The 17821-nt window shown below is 40.5% G+C and overlaps 1 protein-coding gene across 3 annotated transcripts in view; it reads right to left on the bottom strand.

Moving 5' to 3' along the window:
* Positions 1-17821, bottom strand: part of CCDC171 (coiled-coil domain containing 171) — a 247266-nt gene that overhangs the window by 75590 nt on the left and 153855 nt on the right. For all 3 annotated transcript variants that reach the window (XM_074994928.1, XM_074994930.1, XM_074994929.1), the window contains one exon: positions 15508-15639. In XM_074994928.1, coding sequence (XP_074851029.1) covers positions 15508-15639 — 132 coding nt within the window. The remainder of the gene's footprint in view (positions 1-15507; positions 15640-17821) is intronic.

Genomic DNA, 17821 nt, shown 5'->3' with positions numbered 1-17821 from the left:
GCATAAGTAGAAAATGCTTTATGCAAAACACTTCTTGTAAGGTAGCATTTGCAAAGTTATAATCTGCTGAATGTGTATATTTTATTTGTGTGCATGTATCAGCCCTGTATTTGAAGTTAGAAATATGAAGTAAACCTGTTTTACTAATACAGAGATTCTAAGTGAGGGCCATTAAGGGTATTTCAGAAAGGTAAGGGCTCATTGACTAGGTCAATGATCTGTAACTGGGTTTGATTTTCCTAAGGACCAGTCTGTAGAAGGGGATGAGAGTCCTTATAAAGGCATGTATTTAGGTTACCTTTTACTGGCTACGTCTACACAAGCCCCAAACTTCGAAATGGCCACGCAAATGGCCATTTCGAAGTTTACTAATGAAGCGCTGAAATGCACATTCAGCGCTTCATTAGCATGCGGGCGGCCGCGGCACTTCGAAATTGACGCGGCTTGCCGCCGCGCGTCTCGTCCTGACGGGGCTCCTTTTCGAAAGGACCCCGCCTACTTCGAAGTCCCCTTATTCCCATGAGCTCATGGGAATAAGGGGACTTCGAAGTAGGCGGGGTCCTTTCAAAAATGTGCATTTCAGTGCTTCATTAGTAAACTTCAAAATGGCCATTTGCGTGGCCATTTCGAAGTTTGGGGCTCGTGTAGACGTAGCCAGTAAAAGGTAACCTAAATACATGCCTTTGTAAGGACTCTCATCCCCTTCTACAGACTGGTCCTTAGGAAAATCAAACCCAGTTACAGATCATTGACCTAGTCAACGAGCCCTTACCTTTCTGAAATACCCTTAATGGCCCTCACTTAGAATCTCTGTATTAGTAAAACAGGTTTACTTCATATTTCTAACTTCAAATACAGGGCTGATACATGCACATGGGAATAAGGGGACTTTGAAGTAGGCGGGGTCCTTTTGAAAAGGAGCCCCGTCGGGACGAGACGCGCGGCGGCAAGCTGCGTCAATTTCCAAGTGCCGCGGCTGCCCGCATGCTAACGAAGTGCTGAATGTGCATTTCAGCGCTTCACTAGTAAATTTCGAAATGGCCATTTGCAATGGCCATTTCGAAGTTTGGGGCTCGTGTAGACACAGCCACTGAGACTCATTTTGGGCACCCTACTTTTCCAGTGAAAGTGAGAAAAAAATTAAACTGCATGGCCACTTGGGCAAAATCTACATAAAGGTGAGAAATCAAACTATATGGGTGGCTCCCAGATATTAAGACCCTGTGCTTACCACCAAGAAGACTGTTGGAAATAACTGAGACTGAATGGGGAGAAGGATCAAGCCCAAACTGAGAGGCTGCCCAGGATCAGAATAACTGCAGGCGAGATTCTCAGTGTGACCAGTTTCTTAGTGTACTAAGCTTAGCTGATGTGTTCTGGATATGTTGTGCTTAGTAACTTACTCTGTGCTCTCAGGGGGGTAGTCGTGCTAGTCTGTAGCTTCACAAACAAGAAACAAGCCTGTAGCACTGCAGAGACTAACAAATTAGGTCACGAGCTTTCCTTGGAAAAGCCTACTTCTTCAAATGATTGTAGTATAAAAACAAGGGGAAGGAAAAAAGGGATTACTTGTCAATAGTAAGACCAGTTGATGAAGCAAATTAAGTAGGATATGTCCCATTCCTGCAGATAGGAAAAGGAAGGGAAATTGCCACTGCAATGTAAAGATAGGTTTGATCACTCTTCAGGTCTAGGTTAAATGTGTCAAATTTGCAAATGAATTCCAGTTCAGCTGTTCCCTCTGTAATCTTGTGGGAAAATGTAGGAGAATAGCTACTTTTACTTTCATTATTGTCTAGGGAAGTTACAGTGGTCCCCTACAAGTTTCTGTGCATTCAATTCCTGACAGCAGCTTTACATCCATTCATCCTTTGGCACAGAGACTGTCTGGTTTGTCCAATGTACATGGCAGGGGCAATGCTGGCATGCAATGATATGTATCACATTAGTGGATGTGCAGGTGAACGAGCCCCTGATGTGGCTAGGTCCTGTGATGATGTCTCCTGTATAGAAATGTGGACAACGCTGGCAATGGGGTTTGTTGCAGGGATAAGTTCCTGGGTTAATGCTTCTGAGATGTGGTGGGTGGCTGTTGGTATTTACTTGCAGTTGGGTGGCTGTCTGTAGGAGATAACTGGCCCGTCACTCAAGGGCTGTGAGAGTGAGGGATCTTGTTCCAGTATAGATTGTAGTCTGTCAGTGACGTGCAGGAGGAGTGGGTTTAAGGTGTGCCGTGTGCTATTACTTACAATTTAAATCCTATTTTCATACTTAATAAAACAACTTTTGTTTATTAACAAATCCAACGTGAGTAATTATTACTGGGAGGCAGCAGGAGGAGAAGCAGCTGTGTGTATCACTCTTTACATAACAAGGAGGGCAGTCAATAAGAGCTTGCTCTGTATAAAACTTTATACAGAGTAAGATGGATTTATCTGGGGTTCTGGTCCTATTGGGGTTGTGCACCTAGGTGTCATGGCAAATTCCTTTAACTAAGACTCACCAGAGCTGAGCTGATCTCAGCATCTGTATTATAGTTGAGACGGCTGTGACCCCATCTCGGTGCCAGTGGTGGAGGAGGCTGGAGAGCCTGACACAGCAGGACAGAGGACTGACGAATGCCCTTGAGGGCTGGCAAGTGGCCTAAGTGGTGTTTCAGCACGTGAAATGACAGTCACCAGGGATACTCTGTGACTGAACCCCTCATAGGGTCCACTTCCCTCGCCTTCCTCTGTACAATACTAGGGCAGAACATAATTCCCCATTGTGTCTAATATTCTATTTCCAGAAACTGATGACTTGACGAGCTGAAGTGGCAGTAACCCCTTCTGCCTCCATTCTGATCTTCTTGACCCTCCAAAAATAGATAGCTGCAAAAGTGTGGAAATGTTTTGTTTTGTCTCTGGTGTTTTATGGACTATTGCTAATCCCTAAACAGGACTGGTGCCCACAGAGATCCCCCTCACCGGCCCCCACCAAAAATAACCCTCACAAGCTAAAATGACAAAAGAGGGGTCAGGGTAGGAGAGTATGCTGTAGAAGCAGAGTGACTGGCAGGATAACAGACACACAGCTTGCTGGTGCCGGTTCTTTTCTTAGCTGTATTCCATTATTTATTTATTTGTAGTGTGGGGAAGAGAGAGACAACCGCAGGAAGCGTGAGGTGTAAAGGATACAGGGGCTGCAGCTACACTACGAGCTAAAATTGAATTTATTAAAATTGATTTATTAACGCTGGGTTTTATCAATTCGATTTGAAGCATCCTCACATTCCCACATGCTCCCCACAAAATCAACTTATTGCTGTCACACACAAGTAGATTAAACAGACTGCTGCAGCAGTGTATTTTGGAAACCCCTCCGACAGTTCCCTGAGCCCTGTAGCGTTCTGGCTATTTTCACGGGCGCAGTATAGGAAAAAAATTCCCCGTCAGCGGATGTGGGTATCTGATGATATCTTCCCACATTTCGTTTCCTACATTCACTTCCCTCATTTTCCTGCCATGTTAAACAAACATCCCTTTTTGCAGGTGGGGTCTGACCCTCAGAACAAGAATTTTCATCCTTGCAACCACTGCAAAACTTTTGCACTCAATCCATAATCTAGAAATGTACATCTAAGTACCCACTGGGCGTTACAATCATGAATGTACAGTTTAGAATCGAAGGGAGGCGGATGTGGAGATGCAGACCAATGGATGCTACTTGTTAGAAATCTCCAGTATCAAACGCATGGGTACATGCATATTCAAGTGAGGAAAACACACAGGAACCAACACTTAGGCTGTGTTTACTGTTTCATTCTTCTTTCAAAAGAGGTATGCAAATAAGGGAAATTGGAAATGCAAATGAGATGCGGATTTGGTGCCTCATTTGAATATCCTTATTTCAAAATAGCTTCTTTTAAAAGAAGAAAACCAGTGCAGACACTGCTCTTTTGAAAATAAACCCCATCTTTGAAAGAATCCTTCATCCCACAAAAAAGGGTTTTCTTCTTTCAAAAGATATTTTGAAATAAGAATACGCAAATGAGGTACCAGATATGCAAATCTGCACTTCATTTGCATTTTTGATTCCCCTTATTTGCATACCTCTTTTGGAAGACGAATGCAGTGTAGACACAGCCTTAAAGAAGAATCATCACTTTCTATCCAGTGGCAATATAACTACATAGCAACTTGCATGGATTACTATATTTAAAGAGTATTCACACCTGACACATTATTGTAATAATCTATGTATAAAATGTATCTTGTAAAATATCATTCCAAAGGTGATTTGCTGATCAGTAATACCATCATTGAATGTATGCAGCAACATTACATGTAAAACTGTGACTTTCCTCCGAAATCATGTTGATGTCTCATGTTCAAACCCATATAGCCCCAATTAGGTAAAACTGATCAAGCCGGTCTCAAACAGGAATGTGTGGTTACCTCAATTTACACATAATTATGGACAAGATCCTCAAATAGTGAGATGGAGAAGACAGTAAACAAGGGAAATCTGTCTCACAGAAAATACATGTGAGAAGGAATAGTATGGAACTTCTTTCTCCACCAGCTGTCTTTACTGTGAATAAATTTGAATTATGGATAATCCTCAGGAAAATGCATTTCAAAGAGTAATTGAACTATAAAAGTGGGGTGCAAAAATATCCCAAGTTCTCTCTCCTTCTCCATCTGTCTTCTTCACCTAAGACAACAAAAGAAACAATCTATGGACTTTGGGAGCAGACCTGAAATTTGGTCACACCTGTTGCTGGAACAGGCAGTAAAAACTCCACCTAGAACCAAGGCTTGTTTAAGTTCAGAAAGCTTTTTATTTTTTGCAATGATTTCTGATTTCAATGCCTTGCATTTGCACTCTCTTAAAGTCTCTGTATTGTAAAATAAGTTTGTTTTATTAATTAATTAAAACTAATCCACCATTGTGAATTGTTTGGGTAAATTCACTTAAGGTAGCAAACTGTCGTATGTTGCTCACCTTGTCTTAAAGGAGCAATATATTAGGTATGTCCCAGTCAGGGCTGGACAGTGAAAAACACGTGTCCTATCACAGGCTCTATTTCCGGAACTTCTGTAGACTTGATACGTAACCTTGGACAAGAAACGTAAGCCAAAATTTTAAAAACTCATCTTTTCATTTTAGGTGCCTTCTTTATTGAGTACCCAACTTTAGACACTGACGGCTTCTTGCTTGGGACAAAATGAGGCAAGTTATTTTGATAAAATCCAGTATAAGTCGTCTTGTTGCTCATCCAGATTTTTATATGACTGGCTAATATTGTTTCTGTAGCCCCCATAACAACGTGTATTTTAATGTATATTTAGTAAATTTTAATGTATATTTAGTAAATTTAAGGTTGGCATGGGGAATTCAAGATCTTAAGGAAGTATTGTTCCAGTTTAAGGAAGGTTAATATATTTATTTAGTTATAAATTAATTAAGATCAAGATGGAAGAGCAAAGTTAGATGTTACTGGCTACGTCTACACGTGCACCCAACTTCGAAATAGCTTATTTCGATGTTGCGACATCGAAATAGGCTATTTCGATGAATAACGTCTACACGTCCTCCAGGGCTGGCAACGTCGATGTTCAACTTCGACGTTGCTCAGCCCAACATCGAAATAGGCACAGCGAGGGAACGTCTACACGCCAAAGTAGCACACATCGAAATAAGGGAGCCAGGCACAGCTGCAGACAGGGTCACGGGGCGGACTCAACAGCAAGTCGCTCCCTTAAAGGGCCCCTCCCAGACACACTTTCATTAAACAGTGCAAGATACACAGAGCCAACAACTAGTTGCAGACCCTGTATATGCAGCACGGACCCCCAGCTGCAGCAGCAGCAGCCAGAAGCCTTGGGCTAAGGGCTGCTGCCCACGGTGACCACAGAGCCCCGCAAGGGCTGGAGAGAGAGTATCTCTCAACCCCCCAGCTGATGGCCGCCATGGAGGACCCCGCTATTTCGATGTTGCGGGACGCGGATCGTCTACACGTCCCTACTTCGATGTTGAACGTCGAAGTAGGGCGCTATTCCCATCCGCTCATGGGGTTAGCGACTTCGACGTCTCGCCGCCTAACGTCGATTTCAACTTCGAAATAGCACCCAACACGTGTAGACGTGACGGGCGCTATTTCGAAGTTACTGCCGCTACTTCGAAGTAGCGTGCACGTGTAGACGCAGCCACTAAGAACAGCAAAAATATTACTGAAAAGACATACAAGTTTATGGCTATGTCTACACTAGCCCCAAACTTCGAAATGGCCACGCAAATGGCCATTTCGAAGTTTACTAATGAAGCGCTGAAATGCATATTCAGCGTTTCATTAGCATGCGGGCGGCCGCGGCACTTTGAAATTGACGCGCCTCCTTTTCGAAAGGACCCTGCCTACTTCGAAGTCCCCTTATTCCCATCAGCTGAATGGGAATAAGGGGACTTCGAAGTAGGCAGGGTCCTTTCGAATAGGAGCCCCATCGGGACGAGCCACGTGGCGGTGAGGCGCGTCAATTTCAAAGTGCCGCGGCCGCCCACATGCTAATGAAGCGCTGAATATGCATTTCAGCGTTTCATTAGTAAACTTCGAAATGGCCATTTGCGTGGCCATTTCGAAGTTTGGGGCTAGTGTAGACGTAGCCTACAAGACCAGTACATTCAGAGCTCAAATTACCATTGTATACTTAGCTCATGCAGGGTATGACTTCTGTATCATATATGGCAATAACTTGGCACAATAGGATAATTAGAGAATGGAAACTCTATTTATTTTGAAGTTATTTGCTTGTTTCAGTTTCATCACAACTTCATCAGCAACTAAACATAAAGGTGTGAAGTGATGTTTTTATTGTTTTATGAATAGAACAAACCTAATTTAATGTAAAATCTCTTATCTTATAATTCATTCAGAAATTAATCTAAATGTATTGAGGAAAAAGGAAAAGTGATATAAATATAAGCTGACCCTCTGTAGTCTGGCACCCTTGCAACCTGACCATGACTGAACAAGAGAATTTGCTGGACCATGAGAGGTTAATATCGTCTAGCAACATTACCAAACCTTCAACAGCTTACTGGACTCTTACAAGACACTTAAACTGAGAGCCTATAAACAAACTTTATGGGACCATAGGAAACGTGGCCACACCCATGACAAGTGGGTTGTCCAGGTAAGTAAAATCATGCTGGATTATGGATATAGCCAGAAAAGAGAGTGCCGGACTAGAGAGGTTCGACCTGTACAATATTTCAATATTATAAACTACATTTATGCTTACCAAATTGATTAGAAAAATGGATTTTACTTCTGCCTATAGTACAGTACAAGTCATGACTACATCATACATGGATGCATAATTTACATAAAATAAATGGAAGGACATAATTTCCTTATAAATTTATAATGACTGTACTCTATCATTGAGAACAGATGTCAGTACTCAACTGTATTACTTCTACTAACACTAATAACTATAATACTACATTGTGTTTATGCAGCACTTTTCATTGCAAAGCACTTCATAGTACTGTGAAAACAAAAAATGTATACAAATTATACATAACATCCAAATCTATGCGCATGCTGCACACACCCATAGATCAATGAGAGTTTGGAGGGAAAGCTAAAGAGAAAGACAGCAAGCACACACCTGAAATACATATACAGAACATGAAACCCTTTAACAACCTTTCAGGTGGAGAAGTACTGGACACCTGGCAGCACATACCAATACATTATGCACAGTTTATGAAAGGAAGACAGGAATATCAGATCGAATTCAAAATGTGTAGGAGAACTTACTTATGTACAATATACATATCCAAATTTAAGTTTACTCACAGCACCAAAGCCAACAACACTAATGTTTATGAAAGGGCAATGGGATTTTAATGCTCAGAGCTGTTCAGGGTTAGTTTTGTGTCACATTTGATAGGTAGCACATGAAACAGCAGTATCCCCGAGCACCGTACAGGGCAATGGTTCAAAAATGAATCAAAGAAGAATCCACTCATCTGTCCCCCTCTCCCTCTCCCTGTATATATTTAAGCTTAAGCACATATGGAATATATGCTTCACCCTCTCAGAGAAGTCTGTCTGATCCTTACATACCATACCTTTTCACACACACTGGGAAAGTTTCGAACATGCACGTACTCATTCAAGCCCCATGTAAAACCCACACACTTAGACCCTGAGATTTAAACACAGACAAGACACCTAGTTAACCAAGCTCCAAAAGACCTATGCACATGCATACAATACACACAATCATTCAAACTTAGTCATACCACACAGCAGACACATGTATGTATAGAGGAGCACTCAGGCCTCTGCCACCTTTTCTCAATTTCCCATTCTGTCTAAAATTTTTACTCTCCTTGGCCGTGTCTACACTAGCCAAAAACTTCAAAACGGCCATGCAAATGGCCATTTCAAAGTTTACTAATGAAGCACTGAAATACATATTCAGCGCCCCATTAGCATGCGGGCGGCCGTGGCACTTCAAAATTGACGCAGCTCGCCGCCACATGGCTCATCCAGACGGGGCTCCTTTTCAAAAGGACCCCGGCTACTATGAAGTCCCCTTATTCCTATGAGCAGATGGGAATAAGGAGACTTTGAAGTAGCCGGGGTCCTTTCAAAAAGGAGCCCTGTCTGGATGAGCCACGCGGCGGCGAGCCGTGTCAATTTCCAAGTGCCGCGGCCGCCCGCATGCCAAAGAGGCACTAAATATGTATTTCAGCGCTTCATTAGTAAACTTCGAAATGGCCACTTGCATGGCAATTTCGAAGTTTTTGGCTAGTGTAGACATAGCCCTTGTAATACAGGGGTTATACAGAGGAGTCATGATAAGAGACTGAACTGCATTTTTTGGGCCTAATGACTTAACATAAGTTAAAGTTAGAAAAAGCTAAAGCCACTATGACATGACAGACAACAATATCTGTCTTCAATGATCAATTCCACATCTCAAATCAAAAATCAAAATGCAAATAGCACATAGTACCAAATAAAAACATCAGCCACAAATTAATAGAATCAATTAAAAATAATGCATACGCTAACATCTAGGATGGAGGTCAAGGTAAATCCCCTGACAGATCATAGGATGATTCTGTCTCTAAGTTCACAGCTGTCAGAAACTACCATTCACTGAACCCTCAATGGCTGTCTAAGCACATGGCCATATACCACTAGTTTCTTCTCAAATGGAGTTTTTGACAGTTAAAGTGGAGCTGACTGACAACTGCAATCCATGTTTGTTGTCAGTGACTGGGTGAACATTTTTCACCTTGGTCTGCAGAGACATGATGTCATTAGCATTCAGGATGTCCTAGTTTTTGTTTAAATATGTTGTATACCTCTTGTGAGACTAAACCCTAAGGCTGGCTAGGACATATAACCTCAGTGTGACAAAGCTATTAATCTGGCAAGTTGCCTGCCACCTTCTATCTAGGATCTAATTCTTATCCCCATTATGAGTGGCAGGAAATATTTGATATTCTTGCATTTCTCCTGTGCTAGCTTTTTGGCATATTGCTCTTTTTTAACTATATCTGCATTAACTGACTTTGGTTCAAGATGCTTATTTGATATTGGCTTTGTCTTTCTGCATAAAAGCTTCTGAATTCATGATCATAATGAAGTACCATGAGGTATGCTGAGACAATGATACATGTATATGTTTGATGCGACAAGAATGGCTTTGGTTTTCTAACATCAAGGTCTTGCTCTTAGTACTAATTCTGTGTATTAACACCTGGACATGGTATGCTTGAACTTGTCCATCATAGAGAAATGGTGGAAAAAAAGCCATTATTATTGGAGAGCAATGTGTGTTACTAACTCAGAAAACTGTGATTTATGATAGGGTTATTATATTGCTATTTGGGGTGTGGTGCTACAGCTAATTTTTCTTTTTTTTTTTAAGTTGGGTAGAAGGCCTTAGCAAACAATAATTTTATATATATATAGTTTCAAGTTTAAACCAAATAGACCTTGATAAATTCTTGGCTAAGGCTACCAGGAATCTCACTCAGAGTGTTTCAATGGGCCTTTTGAATCTTGTTTACTATATTCACTTCAGGTTTCACATTTGGATACCATCACCAAAAGGACACCTTTGGCTCTGCTCTTACATATATTTGTACACTCATCCCTCACCACATGAGCACAATTGGATTCCAAATTTCTGCTCATAGGTGAAAACTCATAAGAACGACACTAAATTCCCATTAAAATACATGTAAAAGTCTCTAATTTGTTCCAAGGGCTTGACATAAACTTGACGTAACTTGACATAAATGCCTTGAGTTTAGGTACTTTTCTGATATATTTGAATAGCTGGCACCGGAAATAGTATGTAGCGCATGTATGTAGAGCAGGGATTTCCAACCTAAGGGTTGGGACCCAAACATGGATCCCATTAGACTTGTTAAAGGTCACCAGCTGGACAGTTCCCAGCTGCATGTGGCTGTTAAAGAAGCCATTTGCATTTCCTTAATACTGCTGCCTCAGGCAGATATCTATCAATAGCAATAACTGCTGGAGATGGCAGCTACCTCCATCACTAGAGATAGCAATTACCTTACGCCTAGGTGCTGAAACCTCAACACTTGAGTTAATTGCTGGGACCAGGAGGGCTGGGGGAGCCACCCAGCCTAGCAGCCCCGGTGAAGAGGCTGAGGGAGGAGCAGGAGTGTCTAAGCCTGGGGCTGTTGAGGGATGCGGAGGTGGGTGGGTATCTAAGAGTAGGGGAAGTTTGGGGCTGCAGGGAGAGTCTAATGCTGGAGACAGTTTGGAGCTGCTGCAGGGGTGTAAAGCTGGGGGCAGTTTGGGGCTGCTGGGGGTGGGTCTGAGGCTGGAAGAGGTTGGGGCTGCTGGGCAGGTTTAAGGCTGGAGGCAGCTTGATACCTTGTGGGGCAGTTAAAACCTGGCTGAGGGTGACAGCTGCAGACTGGGCAGGGGGTCTACTACAGTAAACCCTGGAGTTACCCAGGGGTTGCTCCTGCAACCCCTGCATAACTCGAATTTTCCTGCAAGGGGAGGGGAGGGGAGCCAGGAACCACCAGGGCTGGTCAGTTTCCTGGCTCCCAGAGTGACAGGAGCTGGGAACCAGGGGCAGTCTGGTTCCAGTCTGCCCATGACCTGTGGGGCCGGAAAACTGATCAGCTCATGGCTGGTGAGTTTCACGTTCTTGCCATTGCAGGGGAGGGAACCAGGCTAAGAGCCTTCTCTCTCTCTTCCCCCAGCCAAAGGGCTGTCAGACAGCTGCATGTCTGAGGGTAGGGAGTGAGAAGGATCCAGCTGTGGGTCTCCCCCCACTCCAGCCAGGGACCCCATGGCTGGATCTGAGCCAGCTACAGGGCTGCAGGTCTCCCTGCCCCCCAGACAGGGACCCCGCTCATATAAGTGGGGAAAGTTCACTCATATAGCGAGTACTCTTAAGTAAAGTACTGGTTAAACAAGGTATGAGCGTACTCAGCAAGGTACATTGTGACACAACATCCTTTGCATTGAACCACATCTTATCCAGCAACTTTAAGTATAAAGCCCCAATAAAGTTGTATTCTTTGAAGTAACTGGGCTTTTTCCACTGATCACTGATCATGGATATGTCTCTCAAGCTGTTGTAATCATGGGTTCACACTGTCATTCTTGTTTCAGCTTGCCAAACTTTCTTGGAGAAATGTTAGTCATAATTACTGCAGACTTCTCTTAATGAAACACCTTATTTTAACTTGTTTTGGATACTCTCCAATTAGCTATTCACTAATCATTTGATATAGTCTTCAGGGTAAGGAAGTTGGGGAGATGGGCCCTTTGGTCTCTGCTGTTTGTTTAGCCATGGATTTTGTCTTTAAGCCATAGCATGCATTTTTGATTAGCTGTGATACAGTTCTCATACACTTTAACAACACTTAAATTTTGGAAATACAGTTTTTCATTATCCCTGTAAACATCTAGGCTACGTCTACACTAGAAGCATCTGTCTACAGAAAAATTTTCGCACCGCTATTCAAAGTGAAACGTCGAGCTGGCTTTTATATTCAAATTCGGCACATTAACACACGGTTTGAACTGGGATGGGAATTTTCTGAGTCACTATAGGGGCTCATCTGCATACTTGGCTTAATCTAATTCTTGACCTTCCCCCCCCACCCCTCCACTCTCTGATTTGCTCACCTTGATCATTTTTTTCTGATTTGTCCACCTTGATTACTGTTTTTGGTTCTCTGTGCCTTAAATATTGAGTCTGTTCTGGTACGGCTATGGTCTGAAGAAGTGGGTCTGTACCACGAAAGCTCACCTAATAAATTATTTTGCTAATCTTTAAAGTGCTACTTGACTGCTTTTTGTTCTGTCTACAGAAGTTACTGTTGGAAGAAATGTTCTGACAAAACTTCTATCGACAGATCACATCTACACATAAAAGCAGACTGATCTTTTGATCTGCTCAACAAAAGGGCACCTGGAACATCTACATGCCTTTTTTGTAAACCATTTCTGTTGACAAAACGCATTTTGTGTCTAGATGCTCCATGAGTTTTCTTGACAAAACCCCAGTTTCTACTGTTCTTTCCAAGCTCAGCCCATGCTCTTTCAAGAAGGCTGCCTCTACACTAGACAGTTTTGCAGTCAAAACTGGGGTTTCGTCAACAAACTCGCAGATCATCTGCATGCAAAATGAGTTTTGTAGACAGAAACTGTTGATACAAAATCTGGTTAAACGCTCTGGGGGACCCTTTTGTTGACAAAGCAGATCAAAAGATCAATCTGCTTTTATGCATAGACGTGATCTGTTGACAGAAGTTTTGTCGGAACATCTCCGACGACAGTAAGTTCCATAGACAGATGCTTCTATTGTAGACATAACTAAATCAAAATCAGAAGACATTTCAGCTATCAGTTATGCCAGAAATGACTAAGTTTGTAAATAGTTCTTCAGTTCACTGTTCAAATTCACACAATTTAGCTTTAATGTGAAGGAAGCATCTGACATAATGCTTAAGCATCTCACCTGACAGTAGATTTCTTGTAAAGAAAATGCAGTGCCTTTTTTGGGGAAAAAAACCCAAAACAAAACTAAAAGAAGGTCCCCACTCCTCCCCCTCAGCCAACCTCATAACTGGCTGCTGAGGTGCCGGTACTCAGTATCAGCATTGTGAAAATGCATCTTTTCCAAGTGATATTCATATGTGCACAGTATTCTTGAAATTTCTGAATGACTTTGTCTATCACGTGGAGTCCTTTCATACTTCCACTGGAATGCATTATAGCTCTCTAATGTATCTGGACGCAACACATACATCAAGCTCAGAAGATTTCTTCCTCTTTGATTCTTCTGCAGTGCCACTCTCTTCTGGGGAAAATTGGAAGCACTACAACCATTTCCTCTAGTTCTCTCTCAGGTTACCTTACAGAGGGTAGACTCATTTGCTACTTTATTACAAAAATTTTGCTTTCTTCTTACAACATGTAATATGGGGCAACACACTGGAGTGCTGACTAGATGTTGAATTTTATTTACTGATCCAAGTTAGTGGATATAGGTCATACTGATAAAATTTTAGCTCCCCATCACAAAATAGGGGTCAGTATCCACCGACTAGCTTGTGCTGTAGGTATTACCCATTTCTGTTTTTTCCTTCTCTGAATTTAAAAGTAAAAAAAATCATTTTCTGTGCAAGAAATTAAACACACAAAACCCAGTGTTCTTAGACCTGGGGCTGAAAGCCTTATAATGCAGTCTTTAGTTACATGATTGCATGATATTTACCAATAATACAAGGTAAAATGTATTTATAATAGTGATAGGGACCATTTATGAAATTTTAACTCATGCAAATAATCCCTTTGATTTTAATACGTAACACTATTTGCATGAGTAACAGCTACTTCATAATTCAATAATGTAGGACAGGTTCCTTAGATGGACATTTGGCATGCATTTACTCAATGTGATGAAATTAAAATTATACTAAACAGGCACCAACATAAAAAAGGAAATGCTTAAATAAAGTAAAAAATCTGGAAAACATAATTGACAATATACTCTATTCCGGTATTGCTATACGAAGTAGTTTCAGAATAAATACAATAAAAAAGAAAATCCTAAAAAATTTATGCTTACATAAACTGTGGACTAAGTCTGCTGTTTCCCTATATGTAAAGTAAGCAGATGTTACTGCTGCTGTCAAGGGCAGAAGCAATGTACATGTATGAAATCACACCATCAGTTAGCCACTTAGGGAACGTGTTGCTAGTTCAGTTTCCTGGCCACTTAGTGAGGTCCTGAATTACTGTTTTGATTCATCCTCATCCCCTTAAAGAGGACAAAGGGACAAACTGTCTTGCAAGAGCTTCTGTATCATTACCAGGGCCACAGGATGGAAAAGAAAAAGACAGGTGGCCTCACACCAGGCTACCAGAATAGAGAAGCATGAGGAAGCAGCTTTAGAAAGGCAGCATATTTGCTATTTAGTTTTTACATGCCTTTCTCTTCTAGGAGACGTTACTTGTGGAATTTTACTCTTAAGAAAATTAAGGAGAGTTTATTATATCCTCTCCCCACCTCTTTCCAACAAATAAATATATTTCATTTTGAATTTAACTTTATAAAAAAACCCTAAGAGTATTATACTGCTTTGTATCATTCAAAAATGTTAGATATTTGGCATTATTTAAAACTGCATTGTATAACATACATGTGGAAGAGAAAAAACATAAGAAAGAGTGTTCATCTTTAATTCTGTGATTTCTCCTTGGATGTGATTAGATGTGTCACCCTCACAATTCAGTGACATACCATTTATGGGAATACATCGTTCACATTACATTTAAAATGAATAGTATGCAAGTATACATCTGCTGTGCGACATATGAAGTGATAATCTCTACAACTGGCACACAAGTTAACACACTTCAGGTTTCTGTACGCAGCAAGAGCACAGTGAAAGAAATGTTTATTAACTGTCCTCTCCAGTCTCTCATTCAAAACAAAAAAATGTACTGCCCTTACATGAATACATATCATTCTTTAAAACCAGGGATTACAAGAACAAAATATTTTTTGTGCTTGATTAATCTAAATTGCAATAGTACTTAAATTGGTATTGCTCTAAAATGTTGATTGTGTGATTGTTTAATTCCCCAGTAATCTCTCTTTATTTTTAGAGGAAAATAAATCTTAAATAGTCTATAGGAAGCAGGCAAACATTTTATTCATAATTTCCCAAAATTAATTTTCAAATATTACATTTTACATCTTCTTCTGGGGTGATTTTTTCCCCATTATTTAGCATTTCATCTCCACTACTACAAGCTCTTATATTTCTCTGAATCACATGATTCAAAGATATGTACGGAAATTAGTTTGCTTCTTTTTAGCTGCTTAATACAACATTTTGGAAGCTTTTGTTCTCTCCACTTAAAGCAGTTTTGGTTCTCTCTAAGTCTCAGTTGCAAAAAAAAAAAAAAAAAAAAGTTATTTAGATTCTAACCTGAAATGCTACAACCTCTGGCCCGCCCTTCAGCCCTTCCATTGCAAAGGTCTCCAGGTGCAGTTTGGGTAGCTGCAGGGTGAAGTCATTCCTGGTTGCCGCAGTCCGTGACAGCGAGATCTGATCTCTGACCTAAAGGGAAAAAAACCCAGCATCAATGGTAATTCCCCTTCAGACACATTAACTGGGATGAACTGGGTCCCCTTGAGCCCACTGAGTGGACTTGCATTGATCGCTGGACCTGAAATCCATGAATAAATTTAGGACTAATTGATTTTTTGTTGCAAATAAATCTCTAATTCAGAGTGCTGGGAGAGAATGCTAAGAAGAAAAAGCATCCTCCTACGGACTGAAATGAGAAGGGAAGAAGAGTCACCGAGGGCTTCACTCCAACTGGCGTACAAATTTTACAGATCCATCCCTCCTAAAATACCTAACACAAAAGAAACCAAACTGTAGGCAGTAATTACACTTTCCATCCAACAATCATCAACTATTAATAAAGTATTATACAACATGCAGGAACACAGAAGATAAATGAGTTTGGACTGCTGTGTATAGATCATATTTCATATTGTAGTGGGACTCAGTACTACAAATTAATTTAAGCCCCAGAACTAAATATAAAATCCTTCCTAAAATACAAATTATCTACCTGTAGCAGGTTTTTTTTATTTGTGTTAATGGCACCGCCTTTAGCCATTATATTTCTTATGGAAGATTCACATAGGAGAAACTAGTACATTATTAGCCAACTTAGCTGTAGACCTTCTAAATACGGTAGAGGATACCAGTAGTACAAAGTCTACATGTACAAAATCTAGATATTTTGATTTTTTTAAGGCTTGCAAAAGGTAAAAATTACACAGTAACCATCCCCTACCCGCCCCCCGCTGCATAAATGTGAGAGTCCTACTTATGTTGACAAATGCAACCATATGCAGTTGGTATCACACCGCCACCTGCTGACTAAGCAAGAAACTGTTTTTAATAAATTATATAAACTCCTATGCCATGAAAAATTTTAAAAAATGCAGACGAACTTTCAGCTATATAAATATGATGAATATTTCCCATTTAAATATCCAAGCATTTTACTGTCACATTAATATGAAATATTTTTGTTTGATTAAAATAGCTTTTCCCCACATACTGAACATGTAAGTGTATGTATTTGTATATAACTAAGGCTAGGTTTATACGAGGGAAATAAGTCGATTTCAGATACACAAATCTAGCTATGACATTTGAATAGCTAGAATAGACGTATCAGAATCAACTTACTTCCCTAGTGTAGTCTGAACCTCTTTAGTCTGACATTGATGTCCCTTACTCAACACGGTAGCGTGGAGTACAGGGGTTGACGTCTGAGCCCAGAGGGGTTGATTTTGCCTCTTCTTCACCAGATGCACAAAACTGAACTCGGGAAGATCGACCGCAGTGTGTCAATCTTCCGGTAAGTACAAATGTGCCTTAAGTGTATATATTTGTGTACTGGACACTGTACTAGATATATCGCACATACAACACATACGTAAAAACTGTAGACACCCATTTTTTCATTTTTATTTGATGCAAAAAGGAATTAATATGTCTTTTTCTTATTCCTACAGTAATTTTGGATCTTAAACAAATAAAATTTCAGTAGTTAAACGGAATTGAATTATGTTATATACTAATATGCTATACACTGTAATTCACATAAGATTAGCTCCCATAGCAATGATCATTGTTGGGTTTTATTGTCAATGCATAGTTTTGGAAGGGAGTAATAAAATGATAGGCCATACCATCTACCAACACTATATAAAGATAAATTTGGGCAGCTCCTCTTACTTACAGTCAAACCTCTCTGAAAAAATCTGATCAATCCTAAATTAAAATATATTCCAACAGATTTAAAATTGTAAATGACATTATGTTTTCTTTCAACGGCTTCTACTTTTCACAACGCTATTAATTATACTGAAGAATGTACCCCCTGTAGCATCATAACATTTGAAACCTACTATGATTAAACAAGTGTATTTCAGGACTACAGACATGTTATTTTTTAATTCTCTGCTATAGTCTATATGAATAGGGAGCTGAACATTTCCCAGGTTGACCTAAGGAATTTCTGTTAATACCTTGTGGCTGACAAACATATGTACTTTCTATAACATAAACAAAATGCAAGTTTTATAACAGTATAGGCCACATGTTTTTCACACATAGTGCACTAAGTTCAGGATCTAGAGTCCTTTGGAGCAAACATATTCTCTGGGGTTTTCTGTCAGAATTTGTAATACATTCAGACATTAACCTTGCTTAA

The sequence above is a fragment of the Carettochelys insculpta genome, chromosome 5 (genome assembly GCF_033958435.1).
Source record: "Carettochelys insculpta isolate YL-2023 chromosome 5, ASM3395843v1, whole genome shotgun sequence".
Taxonomy (NCBI): Eukaryota; Metazoa; Chordata; order Testudines; family Carettochelyidae; genus Carettochelys; species Carettochelys insculpta.
The sequence above is the reverse complement of the archived record's forward strand: the minus strand, read 5'-3'. Positions and strand labels throughout refer to the sequence as shown.